The following is a 19,511-nucleotide window of genomic DNA, read 5'->3' on the forward strand; positions in this document are numbered from 1 at the left end:
CCCTCTTAAATATAGCCAATGGAACTGGCCTCAACTACCCTCTGTGGCAGAGAGTTCCAGAGATTCACCACTCTCTGTGTGAAAAAGTTCTCCTCATCTCGGTTTTAAAGGATTTCCCTCTTATCCTTAAGCTGTGACCCCTTGTCCTGGACTTCCCCAACATCGGGAACAATCTTCCTGCATCTAGCCTGTCCAACCCCTTAAGAATTTTGTAAGTTTCTATAAGATCCCCTCTCAATCTTCGAAATTCTAGCGAGTACAAACCGAGTCTATCCAGTCTTTCTTCATATGAAAGTCCTGACATCCCAGGAATCAGTCTGGTGAAACTTCTCTGTACTCCCTCTATGGCAAGAATGTCTTTCCTCAGATTCGGAGACCAAAACTGTACGCAATACTCCAGGTGTGGTCTCACCAAGACCCTGTACAACTGCTGTAGAACCTCCCTGCTCCTATACTCAAATCCTTTTGCTATGATCCATGTACCTGTCTAAATGTTTCATAAACGCTGTGATTGTACCTGACTCAACTGCCTCCTTTTAGTTTAGAGATACAGCACGGAAACAGGCCCTTCAGCCCACCGGGTCCGCGCCGACCAGTGATCCCCGCACATTAACACTATCCTACACACACTAGGGACAATTTTTACATTCATTCCAAGCCAATTAACCTACAAACCTGTACGTCTTTGGAGTGTGGGAGGAAACCGAAGATCTCGGCGAAAACTCACACAGGTCAGGGGAAGAACGTGCAAACTCCGTACAGACAGCAGCCATAGTCGGGATCGAACCCGGGTCTCCGGCGCTGCATTTGCTGTAAGGCAGCAACTCTACCGCTGTGCCACCGTGACCACCCTCTGGCAGCTTGTTCCATACACCCACCACCCTTTGTGTGAAAAAGTTGCCACTCGGATTCCTATTAAATCTTTTCCCTCTCACCTTAAACCCATGTCCTCTGGCTCTTGATTCCCTTACTCCTGGGCATTCACCCGACCTATTCCTCTCATAATCTTATACACTGCTGGAGTTCAGAAGATTTAGAGAGGAATTGATTGGAACATAGAACAGTGCAGCTTGTAGTCCCACTCGTGGGAGAGTCCAGGACAAGAGGTCGCAGCCTCAGAATTAAAGGATATTCCTTTCAGTATCAGTATCAGTATTTATTTCATATAATTTTAACAGAGTACTTGCATACACAGATGAAACGAAAAAACTTTTCTCGGTCAGTTTCCATTCAGTGTAGTTAATAAAAACAGGATAAATACATAGAGCTTTAAAAAAATTAAAATGACCATATCTAAAAACAGAAAGTAGGCCTAGAATTTACAATAGAATAAAAACAGACATTCCGACCGACAGTGGCTTTGGTTTGACAGGTTCCTAGCTGTCAAAGTATGGGTGAGGTTGAATGTGTTGGTGAATGATATATGGGGAGGGGACACAGTCCGTTAACCAGTCTTATTGCCTGTGGGAAGAAGCTGTGGAGCATCCTGCTGGTTCTGCAGCTGATGCTCCTGTACCTCTTCCCAGATGGCAGAATGGAGTAGATGTGGTGTGATGGATGGTAGGGGTCCTTGATAATGGCGATGGCTCTGCTGATGCTCCGCTTCTGGTAGATCTCCAACAGGAAAGGGAGTGGGGCACCAATGATCCTACTGGCTGTCTTCACTATCCTGTTGAGTTGGTTTTGCTCATAAGCCTTGCAGCTCCCAAACCAGGAAGTGATGCCGGGGGTCAATATACTCTCGATGGTGCCCCTGTAGAAGGTCCTTAGATGAGCAGTAGGGAGACCTGTTTTCCTTAGTCGCCGGAGAGGGTGGAGCTCATCGAAAGGAGATGAGGAGAAATGTCTTTAGTCAGGGGGCGGTGAATCTGTGGAACTATTTGCCACTGAAGGCAGTGGAGGCCAAGTCAGTAGGTATCTTTAAGGCAGAGATAGATAGATTCTTGATTAGTACGGGTGTCAGAGGCTATGGGGAGGAAAGGGGGTTTGGAGGGAGAGATAGATCAGCCACGATTGAATGGCGGAGTAGATCCGATGGGCCGAATGGCCTTTCTACTCCTATTCCTTTTGATTTTATGTTAACCCACTTGTTGTTTCTGGGATGATTCTTGCCAAGTGGCGAGGGGGGGCGGAGGCGGGCGGGGGCGGGGCGGGGGGGGGGGGGGGGGGGGGTGGAGATTGGGGGCGAGGTTTCACGGCAGCTCTGCCGCGCTTGTCTACCCGCAGGTTCGTGACGAGGTTTATCGAGCTGGACGGGCTGACGTGCCTGCTGAACTTCCTGAGGAGCATGGCCCACGACACGTTGGAGAGCCGCATTCACACATCCGTTATAGGGTGCATCAAGGCTCTGATGAACAACTCCCAGGGGCGGGCCCACGTGCTGGCCCACCCGGAGAGCATCAACGTCATCTCGCACAGCCTGCGGACGGAGAACGTCAAGACCAAGATCGCCGTGCTGGAGATCCTGGGGGCCGTCTGCCTGGTGCCGGGGGGCCACAAGAAAGTACTGCAGGCAATGTTGCACTACCAGATCTATGCCTCGGAGAGAACCCGCTTCCAGGTAACGCACGCCCTTCCTCTGCCACCACAGTGGGCGCTACTGCAGGCAGTGACGGTTTGGGCAGTCACGGTGGCGCAGCGGTAGAGTTGCTGCCTTACAGCAAAATGCAGCGCCAGAGACCCGGGTTCCATCCCGACTACGGGTGCTGTCTGTGCGGAGTTTGTACGCTCTCCCCGTGGGTCTTCTCCGAGATCTTCGGTTTCCTCCCACACTCCAAAGACGTGCAGGTTTGTAGGTTAATTGGCTTGGTTAATGTAAAAATTGTCCCTAGTGTGTGTAGGATAATGTTAATGTGCGGGGAGCGCTGGTCGGTGTGGACCCGCGCTGTGTCTCTAAACTAAACTAAAGTGACAAAGGCCATCAAACTATTGCAGCAGGGTCTTCATCAGTCATGCAGTTGGGCTGAGGAACCACAGAAAGATAGACAATAGGTGTAGGAGTAGGTTTTTCTTCCTGTACATTCTCCCTGTGACCGCGTGGGTTTCCTCCAGGTGCTCCGGTTTCCTCCCACACTCCAAAGATGTACAGGTTTGGAAGTCAATTGGCAATTCAGTAAAATTGCCTCTTGTGTATAGATTGTGAAAACTGGATAACATAGAACTAATGTACGGGTCAGCGTGGACTCTGTGGGCTGAAGGGCCTCTTTCCATACTGTATCTTTAAACTTAAACTAAACTAAATTCAGAGATACAGCGTTGTAACAGGCCCTTCGGCCCATCGAGCCCATGCCAGCCATCAATCTCTCATTTGCACTAGTTCCATGTTCTCATCCACTCCCTACACAATTCAGAGGGCCAATTAACCCAAGACCCGCACGTCTTTGGGACGTGGTAGGAAGCTGGAGCATCCGGAGGAAACCCACGCGGGTCACAGGGAGAACGTGCAAACTCCACACACGCAGAGACTGACAGCACCCGAGGTCGGGATCGAACCGGGGTCTCTGGCTGTGTAATGCGGTAGCTCTACCAGCTGCACCACTGGGCTGCCAAAGGTTAACTGGCCCTCGTGGATGGATGTGTGGTGTCTGGGGGACTTGTTGTTAGTGAATCAAATAGGATTATAGCAGATAGCAAAACCAGCATTTGATGGGTCAGTACAGTCTCAAAGGGGTGGAGCCTGCTTCGTGTCTTTGTCACTCCTCATGTGGCTACTTTGCAGACAGTGAGAGTGGGAGGCAGAGTTTTCGGAGAGATGAGAAGCATTTAAGCCCTTGACCACTTGTTGAAAGTCCTTCCACTCCCTCTTCTCCGCAGACGTTGCTGAACGAATTGGACAAGAGCACTGGAAGATACAGAGATGAGGTCCACCTGAAAACTGCCATCATGTCCTTCATCAACGCTGTGCTGAACGCCGGAGCTGGAGAGGTAAGTTGTGGTGCTCTCTCCAGCGTTGCCGCCGCTAGGTATTGCGTCACCTCATCGCGGTAACCGGCAAAAAAATTCAAAGTCTACCTTTCGTAGCCCTTCACCTAAAGAGAGAGGAGAGCCTGGCACCACCGAGAAAGGCACGCGGTCATAACATCATCAGATCATAAGTGATAGTAGAATTAGGCCATTCAGCCCATCAAGTCTACTCCGCCATTCAATCATGGCTGATCTATCTCTCCCTCCAAACCCCATTCTCCTGCCTTCTCCCCATAACCCCTGACACCTATATAACCATATAACAATTACAGCATGGAAACAGGCCATCTCGGCCCTTCAAGTCCGTGCCGAACACTTATTTTCCCCTAGTCCCAGCTACCTGCCCTCAGACCATAACCCTCCATTCCTTTCCCGTCCATATACCTATCCAATTTGTTTTTAAATGATAAAACCTGTACCTGTATCAAGAATCTATCTATCTCGGCCTTAAATATATCCACTGACTTGGCCTCCACAGCCTTCTGTGGCAAAGAATTCCACAGATTCACCACCCTCTGACTGAAGAAATCCCTCCTCATCTCCGTCATAAATGAACATCCTTTAATTCTGAGGCTGTGCCCTCTAGTCCTAGACTCTCCCACGAGTGGAAACATCCTCTACACATCCACTCTATCCAAGCCTTTCACTATTCTGTATGTTTCAATGAACATTGAACCCCTCCTTCCCATATTCACACTGACCTTTCGGTCTTGGGCCTCCTCCATTGCCTGAGTGAGGTCACACGCAGACTGACGTTCTGCTTGGGTAGCTTGCAACCCCATGGTATGAACATTGAGCTCCCCAAATTTAGGTGACGTACTCCCCTTATCCTCCACCCTTTGCTGTGCCCCCACCCTGGGCATGCACCCATTTTTCCGATATACCCCCCATTTCACCCACCCCCATGCCCTGCCACCTATATCCCTCCCTCTCTTCCACCTTGTTCCCCTTCTACTGCAATCGGTCCAAAGAAAGGTCCCAAGCATGGCCTGCCCGGTCACAATCTGATACAATCTGACCCGAAGATAGACACAAAAGGCTGGAGTAACTCAGCGGGACAGGCAGCATCTCCGGGTAGAAGGAATGGGTGACGTTTTGGGTTGGGTCTCGAGAAGGGGTCTCGACCCGAAGCTTCATCCATTCCTTCTCTTCAGAGATGCTGCCTGTCCCGCTGAGCGACTCCAGCATTTTGTGTCTATCTTCAGTTTCAACCAGCATCTGCAGTTCTTTCCCACAAATACTATCTGACCCACTGAGAGACTCCAGCACTTTGCTTCCTACACGAGATTCCAGCACATGCAAGTCTGCAGAATGTTGATAGTTTGTTAAGACAATATTTTACCAAAATGTGCTCTCTCGTAATAGTAAGCCTCATCATCGATATCCTTGCTAAATGCGGGAGTTTGCCTTAGTTTCATTTTGTGCAGTACCTTTGCCACAAGTCCTACCGTCAATGCATCTCACTGCAAGTCCCGACAACGACACATCTCACTGGGAGTCCACCATAACTGCATCTTCTCACCAGAGGTCCCACCAACAATTCATCTTCTCACTGGAAGTCCCACCATCAATTCATCTTCTGGGAGTTGCACGATAAACACATTACACTGAGAGTCCAACCAACCAAACATGTCACTAGGACTCCCACCATCAACATATCTGACCTTTCTTCCATCGTGTGGATTTATCGCAGTCGCTGCCTCAAAAGGCTGGCTGTATCATCAAAGAACTACACCATCCTGGCCACACACTCATCTCCCTGATACCTTCAGGTAGAAAGTACAGGAGCCTGAAGACTGCAACAACCAGGTTCAGGAATAGCTACTTATCCACAGCCATCAGGCTATTAAACCTGGCTCGGACAAAACTCTGAACATTAATAACCCATTATCTGTTATTTGCACTTTATCAGTTTATTTATTCATGTGTGTATATATTTATATAAAGGTATGTGGACACACTGATCTGTTTTGTAGTCAATGCCTACTATGTTGTGTTGTGCTGAAGCAAAGCAAGAATTTCATTGTCCTATCAGGGACACATGACAATAAACTCACTTGAACTTGAACATGATATCTTCTCTCTGTAATCCCACCATAAACACATCTCACTGTGAGTCCCACCAGAAACACATCCCACTGGGAGACTCACCATCAATATATCTCTCTGTGAATGCAACCATCAAAACATCTCACTGGGAGACTCACCATCAACAGACCTTCTCACGGAGTCCCACCAGCTACAGACCTTCTCACTAGGAGACTCACCATCTTCTAACTGAGGATCTTTTGAAATGCACCAATCGCTTCTGCCTCCTTCACCCTTTCACCCAATCTATCCACTAATATCCACAGTTTGCTAGGAGGTCTCCCGTTACGGCTGACCACAAAAGTAGGGAATTGCTCATTCATCCGTTTCCACTGGCAATCTCAGATAGAAATGGTGCGGTGAGCAGTGGAGATGGAATTAGCAAAGACGGGCTTGAAAGTGTAGGCAGACACATCTGGCAATTAAACCCCAGTCAGATGGACTTCTGGCATCAGCGGTGCACTCACGGATTGTTGTCTTTAGTTGGAGATACAGTGTGGAAACAGGCCTTTCGTCGGCCCACTGAGTCCACACCACCATCCATCGATTGCCCCCACACAAGCTCTATCCTACACACGAGGGACAATTTACAGAGGCCATTTAACCTGCAAACCCGCAAGTTTTTGGTGTGGGAGGAAACCGGCGCACCCGGAGGAAACCCACGCAGGTGACGGGGAGAGCGTGCAAACTCCGCACAGACGGCACCCGTAGTCGGGATGGAACCCAGGTCTCTGGAGCTGTGAGGCAGCAACTCGACCGCTGCGCCACTGTGCTGCCCTGCTTTAGATAAAGCAGGGTCCCTGAGTTTAATGATGTCTTTGCTTCCTTGCAGGACAACCTGGAATTCCGACTGCACCTGCGGTATGAGTTCCTCATGCTGGGAATTCAACCCGTAATCGACAAGTTGCGGAGCCACGAGAATGCAACATTAGACAGGTAATGGCGCAAAGTGCTGGAGTAACCCAGCGGGTCAGGCGGCATTTGTGGAGAACATGGATAGGTGACGTTTCACACGGTGCTGGAGTAACCCAGCGGGTCAGGCAGCATCTGTGGAGAACATGGATAGGTGACGTTTCACACGGTGCTGGAGTAACTCAGCGGGTCAGGCAGCATCTGTGGAGAACATGGATAGATGACATTTCACAGAGTGCTGGAGTAACTCAGCGGGTCAGGCAGCATCTGTGGGCAACATGCATAGGTGACGCTTCACAGAGTGCTGGAGTAACTCAGCGGGTCAGGCAGCATCTGTGGAGAACATGGATACGTGATGTTTCACTGAGTGCTGGGGTAACTCAGCGGGTCAGGCAGCATCTGTGGAGAACATGGATAGGTGACGTTTCACACGGTGCTGGAGTAACTCAGCGGGTCAGGCAGCATCTGTGGAGAACATGGATAGATGACATTTCACTGAGTGCTGGGGTAACTCAGCGGGTCAGGCAGCAGCTCTGGAGAACATGGATAGGTGACATTTCGGGCCGAGACCCTTCTTTTTAGTTTAGGTTAGTTTAGAGATACAGCGCGGAAACAGGCCCTTCGGCCCACTCAGTCCGACTGACCAGTGATCCCCACACACTAACACTATCCTACACATACTATGGACAATTTACATCCACACCTAGCCAATTAACCTACAAATCTGTACGTCGTTGGAGTTTGGGAGAAAACCGAAGAACTCGGAGAAAACCCACGCGTGTCACGGGGAGAACGTTCAAACTCCGTACAGACAGCACCCGTAGTCGGGATGTAGAGCAACAACTCTACCGCAGCGCCACCATGCGTGATTGTAAAGTGCGGGGGGGCAGGGGGCGGAAGAAAGATGGGAGAGAGGGGCGGGAGGGAGTGGGATGGGGAAATCTTATTGAAAGCTACCGAATAACAAAATGTCTGGATATAGTGGATGCGGAGCGATGGGAGAGTCTAGGACCAGAGGGTACAGCCTCAGAATAAAAGGACGTACCTTCAGAATGGAAAAGGGGAGGAATTTCTTTGGATAGACGCAAAGTGTCGGAGTAACTCAGCGGGTCAGGCGGGATCTCTGCTGAAATGGAATAGGTGGCGTTTCGAGTCGAGACCCTTCTTCGATAGATTGAGCCTGAGGCGGTGAATCTGTGCAATAGAAGTCAAGAAAGATTTGACGGAATAGTTGAGGTTAGTTTATTGCCATGTGTACCGAGGTACGGTGAAAAGCTTTTTGTCTGTTGCGTGCTATCCAGTTGGTGGAAAGACAATCCATGATTACAATGAAGCCATCCACAGTGCACAGATACAGGATAAAGGGAATAACGTTTAGTACTAGGGCAAGATGAAGTCCAGTAAAGTCTGATTAGAGATAGTCCGAGGGTCTCCATTGAGGTAGATGGTAATAGCTCTGTCCCACTGTACGAGTTCATTCAAGAGTTCTCCCGAGTTTCCCCTGATTCGAACTCGGAGATTTACGGTAATGGCCGCTCGTAGGTACTCGGGGCTCTCGTGGACATTTTTCAACATGTTGAAAATTCTTTACGAGTCTTCCCGAGCTTACCGCGTTTCCCAAGTACCTGCGTTAGCGTTACAAGCCGCTATAGAGAAATCCCCAAGCTCCGACGTACCAACTACGTACATTCTCCGTGCTTACCACGAGTTTGATGTTTTTTAAACTCGGGAGGGCTCTTGGGTAAATTCGTACAGTGGGACAGGGCTTTAAGTCAGGACCGCTCTCTGGTTGGTAAGAGGGTGGTTCAATTGCCTGATAGCGTGCGTACGTATATAATGCATTTGTGGAACTGTTTACTATGCTGGGGTGGATGTTTAGACCTATAGTAACAGTTGGAGATGGGGAGGATTTTATATGCACAGCAAGGTATTGTAGTCTTAAAGAACATTGCCTGCAAAGGCTTAGTTTTGTTTAGCTTAGAGATACAACGCGGAAACAGTCCCTTCAGCCCACCTAGTCCGCACCGACCAGCGATTATTCCGTACACTAGCACTATCCTACTAGCGTTCATTATACACTTATACCAAGCCAATTAACCTACAAACCCACACGCCTTTGGGGTGTGGGAGGAAACCGGAGCACCCGGGGAAAACCCACGCAGGTCACGGGGAGAACGTGCAAACTCCGTACAGACAGCATCCGTAGTCAGGATGGAACCCGGGTCTCTGGCACTGTAAGGCAGCAACTCTACCACTGCGCCACCTGGCAGTGGCAGTGGCAGTGGAAGCAGCTTCGGTATTTCAAAAGGAAATGGATAAATATTTGCGCAGGAAAATATTTGAAAATAAGGATGTGCTGAGGGGGGGGGGAAGGGGTGGCAATATTTGGACAACCCTTTCAAAGGGCTGGCGCAGGTGCGGTAGTGAAAGGGCCCCCTTTGACACCGAGCGACTCCTGTACCCAAAGTAAACCAAGAGCTTGAAAATGCAAACATAACCAAAATTGCTGGAAATCAGAAATAAAAACAGAACACAAGTAAGTTTGTTTTCTCTCCACTCGAGTTCTGACGACCTGAAACACTAACTTTGTTTCTGTTTCCACGCATGGTTCTAAGTGTTTCCAGCATTTTCTGTTTTTCACGCCAAACCTTGGCTGCTGTCTCCGAAATCCCTCAGCCACTTGACTTTACATTATGGCGGCACGGTGGCGCAATGGTAGAGTTGCTGCCTCACAGCGCCAGAGACCCGGGTTCCATCCCTAACTAAGGTACCGTCTGTACGGAATTTGTGCGTTCTCCCCGTGACCCGCGTGGATTTTCTCCGAGTGCTTCGGTTTCCTTCCGCACCCCAAAGGCGTGCAGGTTCATCGGTTGATTGGCTTCAGTAAAAAAAAATCCGTAATTTGTCCCTTCTTCTTCTTTCGTGTGGCGTTCACAGCCTAAAGTTGTTGGACAACTTGTTCTATTTGATCTTCCGTTTGTGCACGTCGAGTTGATTGCATTAGTCGAAACAGGGCGGACCACATGAAGGTTGCAATCTTCCAATCCCATAAATTATCCCTAGTGTGTAGGGACAGCGCGGAAACAGGCCCTTCGGCCCACCGAGTCCGCGCCGACCAGCGATCACCGCATATACTAACACCATCCTACGCACTGGGGACAATTTAACGAAGGCACTTAACCTACAAACCTGCACGTCTTTGGAGTGTGGGAGGTAACTGGAGCATCCGGAGAAAACCCACATGGTCAATACAATACAATGTACAATATTTATTGTTTTTGAACCTCAGTGAGGCTCAAACCAAACTCCGTTTGCACAGCCATACAACAAAGACAATTCCTACAAGACATACACACAATTCAATTTACAGAAACATCCAGTGAATCTCCTCCTCACTGTGATGGAAGGCAAAGTCTTTTCTCTCCCCTGCACCATTTTTCTCCCGATGTTGAAGCCCCAGGCGGGCGATGGTAAGTCCCACGACCATTTTAGGCCGCGCCGGGCGATGTAAGGCCCCGCTCCAGGGCTAAATGCCACGAAGTTGAAGCCCCGGCGGGCGTTGGAATGTCCCGCGGCCATTAAAGCCGCACCGGGCGATGCACGGCCCCGCTCCGGGTCGTTCCAACCCCGCGACACTGGCTGGAGAAGTTGCGTTGCGGGAGCTCCCGATACCCCGACGGTCCACAGAAGCTGCGGCTGCGTTGCTGGAGCCTCTGAGGTCTGTAGTCGGGCCGCAGTAGCGAGCCACCACCGCTCCCCACGCTCCGATGCCGGCCAGCCCAATGATGGTAGGTCCGCAGGCTCCCCGACTGGAGCCCCCAGGTCATTCCAGCTGGAGGCCGCTCCACGGTGCTAGGCCCCAATGACAATGGAGACCCGACAGGGAAAAGGTCGGGTCTCCCGTGCAGGGAAGAGATTTTTTTTAAGTTTCCCCCTCCTCCCCACACATATATACACAGTTAAAAACAGTATATAAAAAAAGCACAACAACTACATTTAACTAGACAAAAACAATAAAAAAAGACAGACAGGCTGTAGCTGCAACACTGTCGCGCCACCAACCGGATGATGGAATAATGTACAAACTCCATCCAGACAGCATCCGTAGTCAGGATCAAACCCGGGTCTCTGGTGCTGCGAGGCAGCAACTCTACCGCTGCGCCAGCGTTCCGCCCTTCTCCAGCTGCTAGCTCCAGTTCTTTTATCACGTCTACATTTTGTTTATTCTTCTTCTTTCCGTGTCCATCTTGTTACAAATGTTGACCTCGCTGTCATCGTCCGTCCTTGAAAAGGACCCAAGCTTCCGGCGACAGTCAGTGGGAGCCATCACTTGTCGCAATAGATGATGGTGGTAGCAGAATTAACTCGGGATACTTCCAGTTTCCAGCCCTCCCCCCTGCGACGTGGACGCTTCTGCTATGCGGCCATTTTGTTTGTTCATTTGTTACCAAGATGGCCTCAGAGTGTGGGGGCTCTTTGCCTGCCGGTCCCAGAGGAGTTTCGACTGTCATCCCATACGTTCGCTCCACTCTTGTATACCACTCTTCCACCCGTGAAGCTGTGCCACTGTGCCACCTTTCTCCGACATGGAGAGGCACTACAGAAGTCTACTGTTTGCTGTCAATTCCAATCTGCCCCCACCAGAATAATGGCAGCACAGATACATGTTGGTTCATCCGACTACATAAATATTGTCCCTAGTGTGTGTAGGGTAGTGCTAATGTGTGGGGATCGCTGGTCGGCACGGACAAGATATAGGCAGTTTTTACATTGATACTGATTAATCTACAAACCTGTACGTCTTTGGAGTGTGGGAGGAAACCGAAGATCTCATTGATACTGATTAAGGAAACCCATAGGAGAATGTACAAACTCCGTAGAGACAGCACCCGTACTCAGGATTGAACCCGGGTCTCCGGCGAACCCGGGTCTCCGGCGCTGTAAGCGCTGTTAGGCGGCAACTCTACCGCTGCTCCACTGTGCCGCCCAGTGTTCAGCCTGTACTCATAGACACAATAAACACACAAAAAAGTTCGGAACAAGCTTGGATAATTTTCTCAGGGGCGCCCTAGAGGTTGAGGAGATACATGATAGAAATATATAAAAAGATGTGAGGCAAAGACAAGGTGGACAGTCAACACTTTTTTTCCCCACTGTGGAAATATCAAAGACTGGAGGGGGTAGCTTTAAGGTGAGAGGGGCAAAGTTTAAAGGGCATGTGCAGGACAAGTTTTGTTACATAGATGGTGATGGGTGGTGGTGGAGGCAGATACGATTTAGGTGTTTTTTAGATGTATATGGAGGGACATGGTTCATGTGTCGGCAGGTAGGAGATTAGTTAAACGCCATCATGTTTGGCACAGACCTTGAGGGCTAATATAAAATTATGAGAGGCATCGAATATATATATGTTCACCTCAGCACCTCATATTTCGCTTGGGCAGCTTACACCCTAGCGGAATGAACATTGACTTCTCTAACTTCAAGTAACCCTTGCTCTCCCTCTCTCTCCATCCCTCCACCTTATAACCATATAACCATATAACAATTACAGCACGGAAACAGGCCATCTCGACCCTTCTAGTCCGTGCCGAACACGTATTCTCCCCTAGTCCCATATACCTGCGCTCAGACCATAACCCTCCATTCCTTTCTCGTCCATATAACTATCCAATTTATTTTTAAATGATAAAAATGAACCTGCCTCCACCACCTTCACTGGAAGCTCATTCCACACAGCCACCACTCTCTGAGTAAAGAAGTTCCCCCTCATGTTACCCCTAAACTTCTGTCCCTTAATTCTCAAGTCATGTCCCCTTGTTTGCATCTTCCCTCCTCTCAGTGGGAAAAGCTTATCCACGTCAACTCTGTCTATCCCTCTCATCATTTTAAACACCTCTATCAAGTCCCCCCTTAACCTTCTGCGCTCCAAAGAATAAAGCCCTAACTTGTTCAACCTTTCTCTGTAACTTAGTTGCTGAAATCCAGGCAACATTCTAGTAAATCTCCTCTGTACTCTCTCTATTTTGTTGACCTTGTTATTCTCCAACTAGTCTGACTGTCCCCTTGATTAAATGTTATCTCTGTTTGCTTCGTTGTCACCTTCCCCTAGCTAACAATGATCTATGCTACATTTTCCTTGAGCTTTGTCCCCTTTGATGTCTCCTTTTCACACCTTACCCGACCTTATCTCTATGTCCCTCTCTCCCCTGACTCTCAGTCTGAAGAAGGGTCCTTGATTATGCTGTAGGAATGATCTGCAGATTTAAACTGGTTTTAAATCGAAGATTGACACAAGAAACTGGAGTAACTCAGCGGGATGGGCAGCATCTCTGGAGAGAAGGAATGGGTGACGTTTCGGGTCAAGACTGAAGAAGGGTCTCGAGCTGAAATGTCGCCCGTTCCTTCTCTCCAAGGATACTGCCTGTCCCCTGAGTTACTCCAGCACCCGCTGTTACTCCAGCACTGTGTGAAACGTCACCTATCCATGTTCTCTACAGTTGCTGCCTGACCCGCTGAGTTACTCCAGCACGATCAGAGTCTGCAAGAGTTTGGCTGAGGGAAGGTTGGTTGAGGGTAGGCATGAAGTCTGACCATTTTGTTTGTTCCCTTTGTATTCAGGCACTTAGACTTCTTTGAGATGGTCAGAAATGAGGATGAGAATGAACTGGCAAAACGACTAGACATGGTAAGTGACAAACCAATAATTCAGCTTTGGGGTCAAATATCTTTGGCTCCGGAAGATACCATCACGTGAAGGGTTTGTTTATGTTTAGAGATACGGCGCGGAAACGGGCCCTTCAGCCATCGAGTCGGTTCCGACCAGCGATCCCAGCACACATGCACCATTCTACACACACCAGGGACAATTAACAATTTTTACCAAAGCCAATTAACCTACAAACCTGCACGTCTTTGGAGTGTGGGAGGAAACCGAGGATCTCGGTGGAAACCCACGAGGTCACGGGGAGAACGTGCAAACTCCGTACAGACAGCACCCGTAGCGGGGATGGAACCCGGTTCTCTGGCGCTGCATTCACTGTGTGGCAGCAACTCTACCGCTGCGCCACCGGGCTGCCCCTTTCCATATGTGGTGGGAGATGGACAAAGAACGTTTCGTGCCGAGACCATCATCTGGACTGGTCTGAAGAAGGGTCTCGACCCGAAACGTCACCCGCTCCTTCTCTCCAGAGATGCTGCCTGTCCCGCTAAGTTACTCCAGCATTTTGTGTCTGCCTTCAGCTGGACTGCTTTGTACAGGAGATTGATAAGGGCTGTACAGGGTCGGTGGAACCACCAGGTTGAAGGCAGTGGAGTGAAGATCTTCTGAGGAGATAAAATATGTCACGGTACAAGATGAAGTCCAGACCACATGAAGGGTCTTGACCCGAAATGTTGACTGTCCATTTCCCTCACAGGTGGAACATAGAAAGCTCAGGCTCCTTGTCCCACAAGGTCCGTAACGAACACGATGCCGATACCAACCCTTACCTGCCCGCACATAATCCATATGCCGATGTTCCCTGCTTATCATTGTGCCTATCCAAAAGTCTCTTAAACACCAATATCGTATCTGCCTCCTGCATGTTCCAGGCACCCACTACCCTCTGTAACCCATTTTCAGATCGACATTTTGATCTAATACTTCCGTGTGTACTTGACTGTCATCACAACGGTGACCCAATGTCTAGTATACATAACTAAAAGTCTCATGGTGTATGTATGTTCCTGAAATACAGCCAAAATGGTACACGATAGCGCAGCAATTTTGGGGCGCCTTACTCACCATTCGCCTGCAGTGTGCAGTATCAAGTTTTGTTATATTTTACAAAGTAATTCACTTAATAAACTTTGATGAACTTTATATTGTGAACGGGACAAGTTTCAAACATGGCACTCACGCCTGCACGGTGCACCCCCACTTGCTGGGCCCGTCAGCCGCGCCTGCGTGGTTGGGGGAGAGTTGCCGGGTCCGGTATTTTCAGATCTTCATTTTGATCTAATACTTCCGTGAGTACTTGACTAGCGTCACAAAGGGGACCCAACGGGTCGTCTAATCTCCTTTAAACGTTGCACCTCAAATCTTAAAGCTGCGCCCTCCCGTATTTGATATTTCCACCCTGGGAAAAGGTTCTGACTGTCTACCTTATCTATGTCTCTCAGCATTGTACACACTTTTATTAGGTCTCCCCTTAAACTCCAAAGTTCCAAATCAAACAATCCAAGTCTGCCAAACTCTCCCTTTAGCTAATAGCAGGTATCATTCTGGTAAACCTCCTCATGCACCCTCTCCAAAGCCACCACATCCTCCTTGTGTTAGGGGCGACCAGAATTGCATGCAGTACTCCTCATATGCACGCATAACTCCAGATTGCATGCAATACCCCAGAATAACATTGGACAGAAACGGGACCCGAAACATCGCCTGACCTTTCCATCCGCAGAATGGCACAAAGTGCTGGAGTAACTCAGCAGGTCAGGCAGCATCTCTGGAAATGTTTCAGGTCGCGTCCCTTCTTCGTACCCGAAACGTCACCTATCCATGTTCTCCAGAGATGCTGGACTTTGTGTCCTTTTATGTTTCAACCAGCATCTGCAGTTCTTTCTTTCTCTATGAATGAATAAAAATGAATAAACATTTTTATTTGCCAAGTATGTACACACACTTTGATCGCAAAAGGATGAAAACACGATACACAACAGACTATTAAAAATAAACCTTTATAATTTAAACATTAAAAGTAAAATCCCAGAGTAAAAAGAGGCTACAGACTTTTGTCTGTTGAGCAGAGCTACTGCTCGTGGAAAGAAAGCTGTTTTTAGAGTCATAGAGTGATACAGTGTGGAAACAGACCCTTCAGCCCAACTTGCCCACACCGGCCAACAATGTCCCAGCTACACTAGTCCCACCTGCCCATACTTGGTCCATATACCTCCAAACATGTCCTATCCATGTACCTGTCCAACTGTTTCTTAAACGATGGGATAGTCCCAGCCTCAACTACCTCCTCTGGCAGCTTGTTCCATACACCCACCACCCTCTGTGTGAAAAAGTTACCCCTCGGATTCCTATTAAATCTTTTCCCATTCACCTTGAACCTATGTCCTCTGGTCCTCGATTCCCTTACTCTGGGCAAGAGACTCTGTGCGTCTACCCGATCTATTTCTCTCATGATTTTGTCCACCTCTACAAGATCCCCCCACATCCTCCTGCGCTCCATGGAATGGAGACCCATGTCTGGCTGCGGCGGCCTTGGTTGGCCAGAGTCACCTCCCAGAAGGAAGTCCGTCCACAGATGCTGCCTGACCAGCTGAGTTACTGCAGCATTTTGTCTTTTATGTTCCCGATTCCAGCATCTGCCGTCTCTAGTGTTTCCACCATTGCCTTTAGTGTGTAGGAAGGAACTGCAGATGCTGGTTTACACCGAAGATGGGCACAAAAAGCTGGAGTAACTCAGCGGGACAGGCAGCATCTCTGGAGAGAAGGAATGGACGACGTTTCGGGTCGAGACCCTTCTTCAGACTTTAAAAAAAAAAAAAAATATTATACAAATACTTTTATTCAGAAAACAAAAACACACATTCAAAAGGCCAACATGATCAAGACTGCCTCTGTGGCAGTTTACTAAACAACAGTCATCAATTGTAAAATAACATCATCCTCATCAGGAATCCACTCGGTCTCCCGCGGTGACCAGCGTTCACGGAAGGCCCCAAGAGTCCCCATGGACACTGTCTGTTCCCTCTCCACGGATGTAGGCCCAGAAAATGGGCAGGCAGCCGACCCCGGTGCAACCATCGACTGCCTGGACCCGCCAATGGCCATCTTGGCGGGCCCAGGAGCAGACTGACAGGGAGATCTCCCCCCCCCCCCCCCCCCCCCCCCCCACCTCCCTCCACACCCCCCCCATCTGTACCGGGTGCTTCTTCAGCCTGGGAGTGCGTTAAGCCCCTTTCCCACTTTCCCGAGTTACTCACGAATTCGCCCCAGTTTTCTCCTTCATTCAAACTAGGTTAATTACGGTAATAGCCAGCCGTGGGTACTCAGGGCTATATTTTTTACTCGTGGACATGTTTCAACATGTTGAAAAAACGTCCCGACTTTCCTGATGCACCGGGTACCTACGGCTGGCATTACGAGCCACTGCTAAATATCTACGGACTCCTACGGCCTTCTACGGACTCGCTACGGACATTCTCCGAGTTTGAAGCTTGGGAGAATTCTCGGGAGTCTCGGGAGAAATTGTGAGTAACTCGGGAAAGTGGGACAGGCCCTTTAGGCGGCTTGGTATCCTTCTTGTGTGAGAATGCTGTGTCCATTGACAATCCTTCCTCGCTATCCAGTGAGAATGCAACCCGTGCTCTCTCCATTTCAGGTCCACATCGACACCAGGAGCACGAGTCAGATGTTTGACCTAATCCGGAAGAAGCTGAGTCACACGGACGCCTACCCACACCTGGTTTCAGTGCTCCAGCATTGCCTGCAGATGCCCTGTAAGCAGAGTTCTCCGTTGTCTTCCCCTTCCATTGTTATACTCCCTGGCTCCTGATGACAGGAAGCAAAGAGTAGGAGTAAACGAGGCCTTTTCACAATGGCAGGCAGTGACTAGTGGGGTACCGCAAGGCTCAGTGCTGGGACCCCAACTATTTACAATATATATTAATGATCTGGATGAGGGAATTGAAGGCAATATCTCCAAGTTTGCGGATTACACTAAGCTGGGGGGCAGTGTTAGCTGTGAGGAGGATGCTAGGAGACTGCAAGGTGACTTGGATAGGCTGGGTGAGTGGGCAAATGTTTGGCAGATGCAGTATAATGTGGATAAATGTGAGGTTATCCATTTTGGTGGCAAAAACGGGAAAGCAGACTATTATCTAAATGGTGGCCGATTGGGAAAGGGGGAGATGCAGCGAGACCTGGGTGTCATGGTACACCAGTCATTGAAGGTAGGCATGCAGGTGCAGCAGGCAGTAAAGAAAGCGAATGGTATGTTAGCTCTCATTGCAAAACGATTTGAGTATAGGAGCAGGGAGGTTCTACTACAGTTGTACAGGGTCTTGGTGAGACCACACCTGGAGTATTGCGTACAGTTTTGGTCTCCAAGTCTGAGGAAGGACATTATTGCCATAGAGGGAGTGCAGAGACGGTTCACCAGACTGATTCCTGGGATGTCAGGACTGTCTTATGAAGAAAGACTGGATAGACTTGGTTTATACTCGCTAGAATTTAGGAGATTGAGAGGGGATCTTATAGAAACTTACAAAATTCTTAAGGGGTTGGACAGGCTAGATGCAGGAAGATTGTTCCCGATGTTAGGGAAGTCCAGGACAAGGGGTCACAGCTTAAGGATAAGGGGGAAATCCTTTAAAACCGAGATGAGAAGAACTTTTTTTCACACAGAGAGTGGTGAATCTCTGGAACTCTCTGCCACAGAGGGTAGTTTAGGCCAGTTCATTGGCTATATTTAAGAGGGAGTTAGATGTGGCCCTTGTAGCTAAAGGGATCAGGGGGTATGGAGAGAAGGCAGGTATGGGATACTGAGTTGGATGATCAGCCATGATCATATTGAATGGCGGTGCAGGCTCGAAGGGCCGAATGGCCTACTCCTGCACCTAATTTCTATGTTTCTATGTTTCTATAATTAAAGATCGTTCATTCGGGAAGGAGATGAGGAGGAATTTCTTTAGTCAGAGGTTGGAGAATCTGTGGAATTCTTTGCCACAGTAGGCTGTGGAGGCTAAGTGAATGGATATTTTTAAGGCAGAGATAGATATGGGCCTGACCCACTTGGGTGATTTTTTTAGGCATCTACAGGCGACTGGCAGAAAATCTCCAACAGGTTGAAACTTTTTCGGAGACAGTGGCGACAATTTGGGCTGTCGTAGGGTGTCATGGGTTGTGGTAGGTTGTCATAGGTTGTCGTAGGTGTTGTCGTAGGTTTATCGCCAGGTGACGTAGATTGTCGCTGGTGCTGACTTCGGTGAATTCCATTGTCTTAATCGCTGGCAGTCGCCTAAACAATCGCCTGAAGTGGCTCAGGCCCAATAGATCTTTGATTAGTACAGGTGTCAGGGGTTATGGGGAGAAGGCAGGAGAGTGGGGTTAGGTGGGAGAGGTAGATCAGTCATGAGTGAATGTTGGAGTAGACTTGATGGGCCGAATGGCTTCTATCTCTTATGAACTTATGATAACATGTAGTCTGCTATATTTAAGAGTGAGTTGCTATATTTAAGAGGGAGTTAGATGTGACCCTTGTGGCTAAAGGGATCAGGAGGTATGGAGAGAAGGCAGGTACAGGATACTGAGTTGGATGATCAGCCATGTTCATATTGAATGGCGGTGCAGGCTCGAAGGGCCTACTCCTGCACCTATGTTTCTATGTTTCTAGCGGACAGAACGCTGCCTGGATTGGAAGGTATTAGCTACAGGGAGAGGGTGGTTAAACGTAAATTGTTTTCTCCGGAGCGTTACAGGTTGAGAGGAGACCTATCAGAAGTAGACAATGTTGGAATGAAAGCATATGGACGGTATGCTTGCCTTATTTGGT

General features: G+C 48.9%; 1 protein-coding gene across 1 annotated transcript in view; it reads left to right on the forward strand.

The window, feature by feature from the left end:
• The window catches only part of daam2 (dishevelled associated activator of morphogenesis 2), a 274,117-nt gene that overhangs the window by 160,462 nt on the left and 94,144 nt on the right, over positions 1 to 19,511 (forward strand). Inside the window, 5 exon segments of the mRNA XM_055636342.1 lie at positions 2,227 to 2,560; positions 3,814 to 3,924; positions 6,884 to 6,987; positions 13,585 to 13,651; positions 17,340 to 17,457. Coding sequence (XP_055492317.1) covers positions 2,227 to 2,560; positions 3,814 to 3,924; positions 6,884 to 6,987; positions 13,585 to 13,651; positions 17,340 to 17,457 — 734 coding nt within the window.

Source organism: Leucoraja erinacea, chromosome 5 (genome assembly GCF_028641065.1).
Source record: "Leucoraja erinacea ecotype New England chromosome 5, Leri_hhj_1, whole genome shotgun sequence".
Lineage (NCBI taxonomy): Eukaryota > Metazoa > Chordata > Chondrichthyes > Rajiformes > Rajidae > Leucoraja > Leucoraja erinaceus.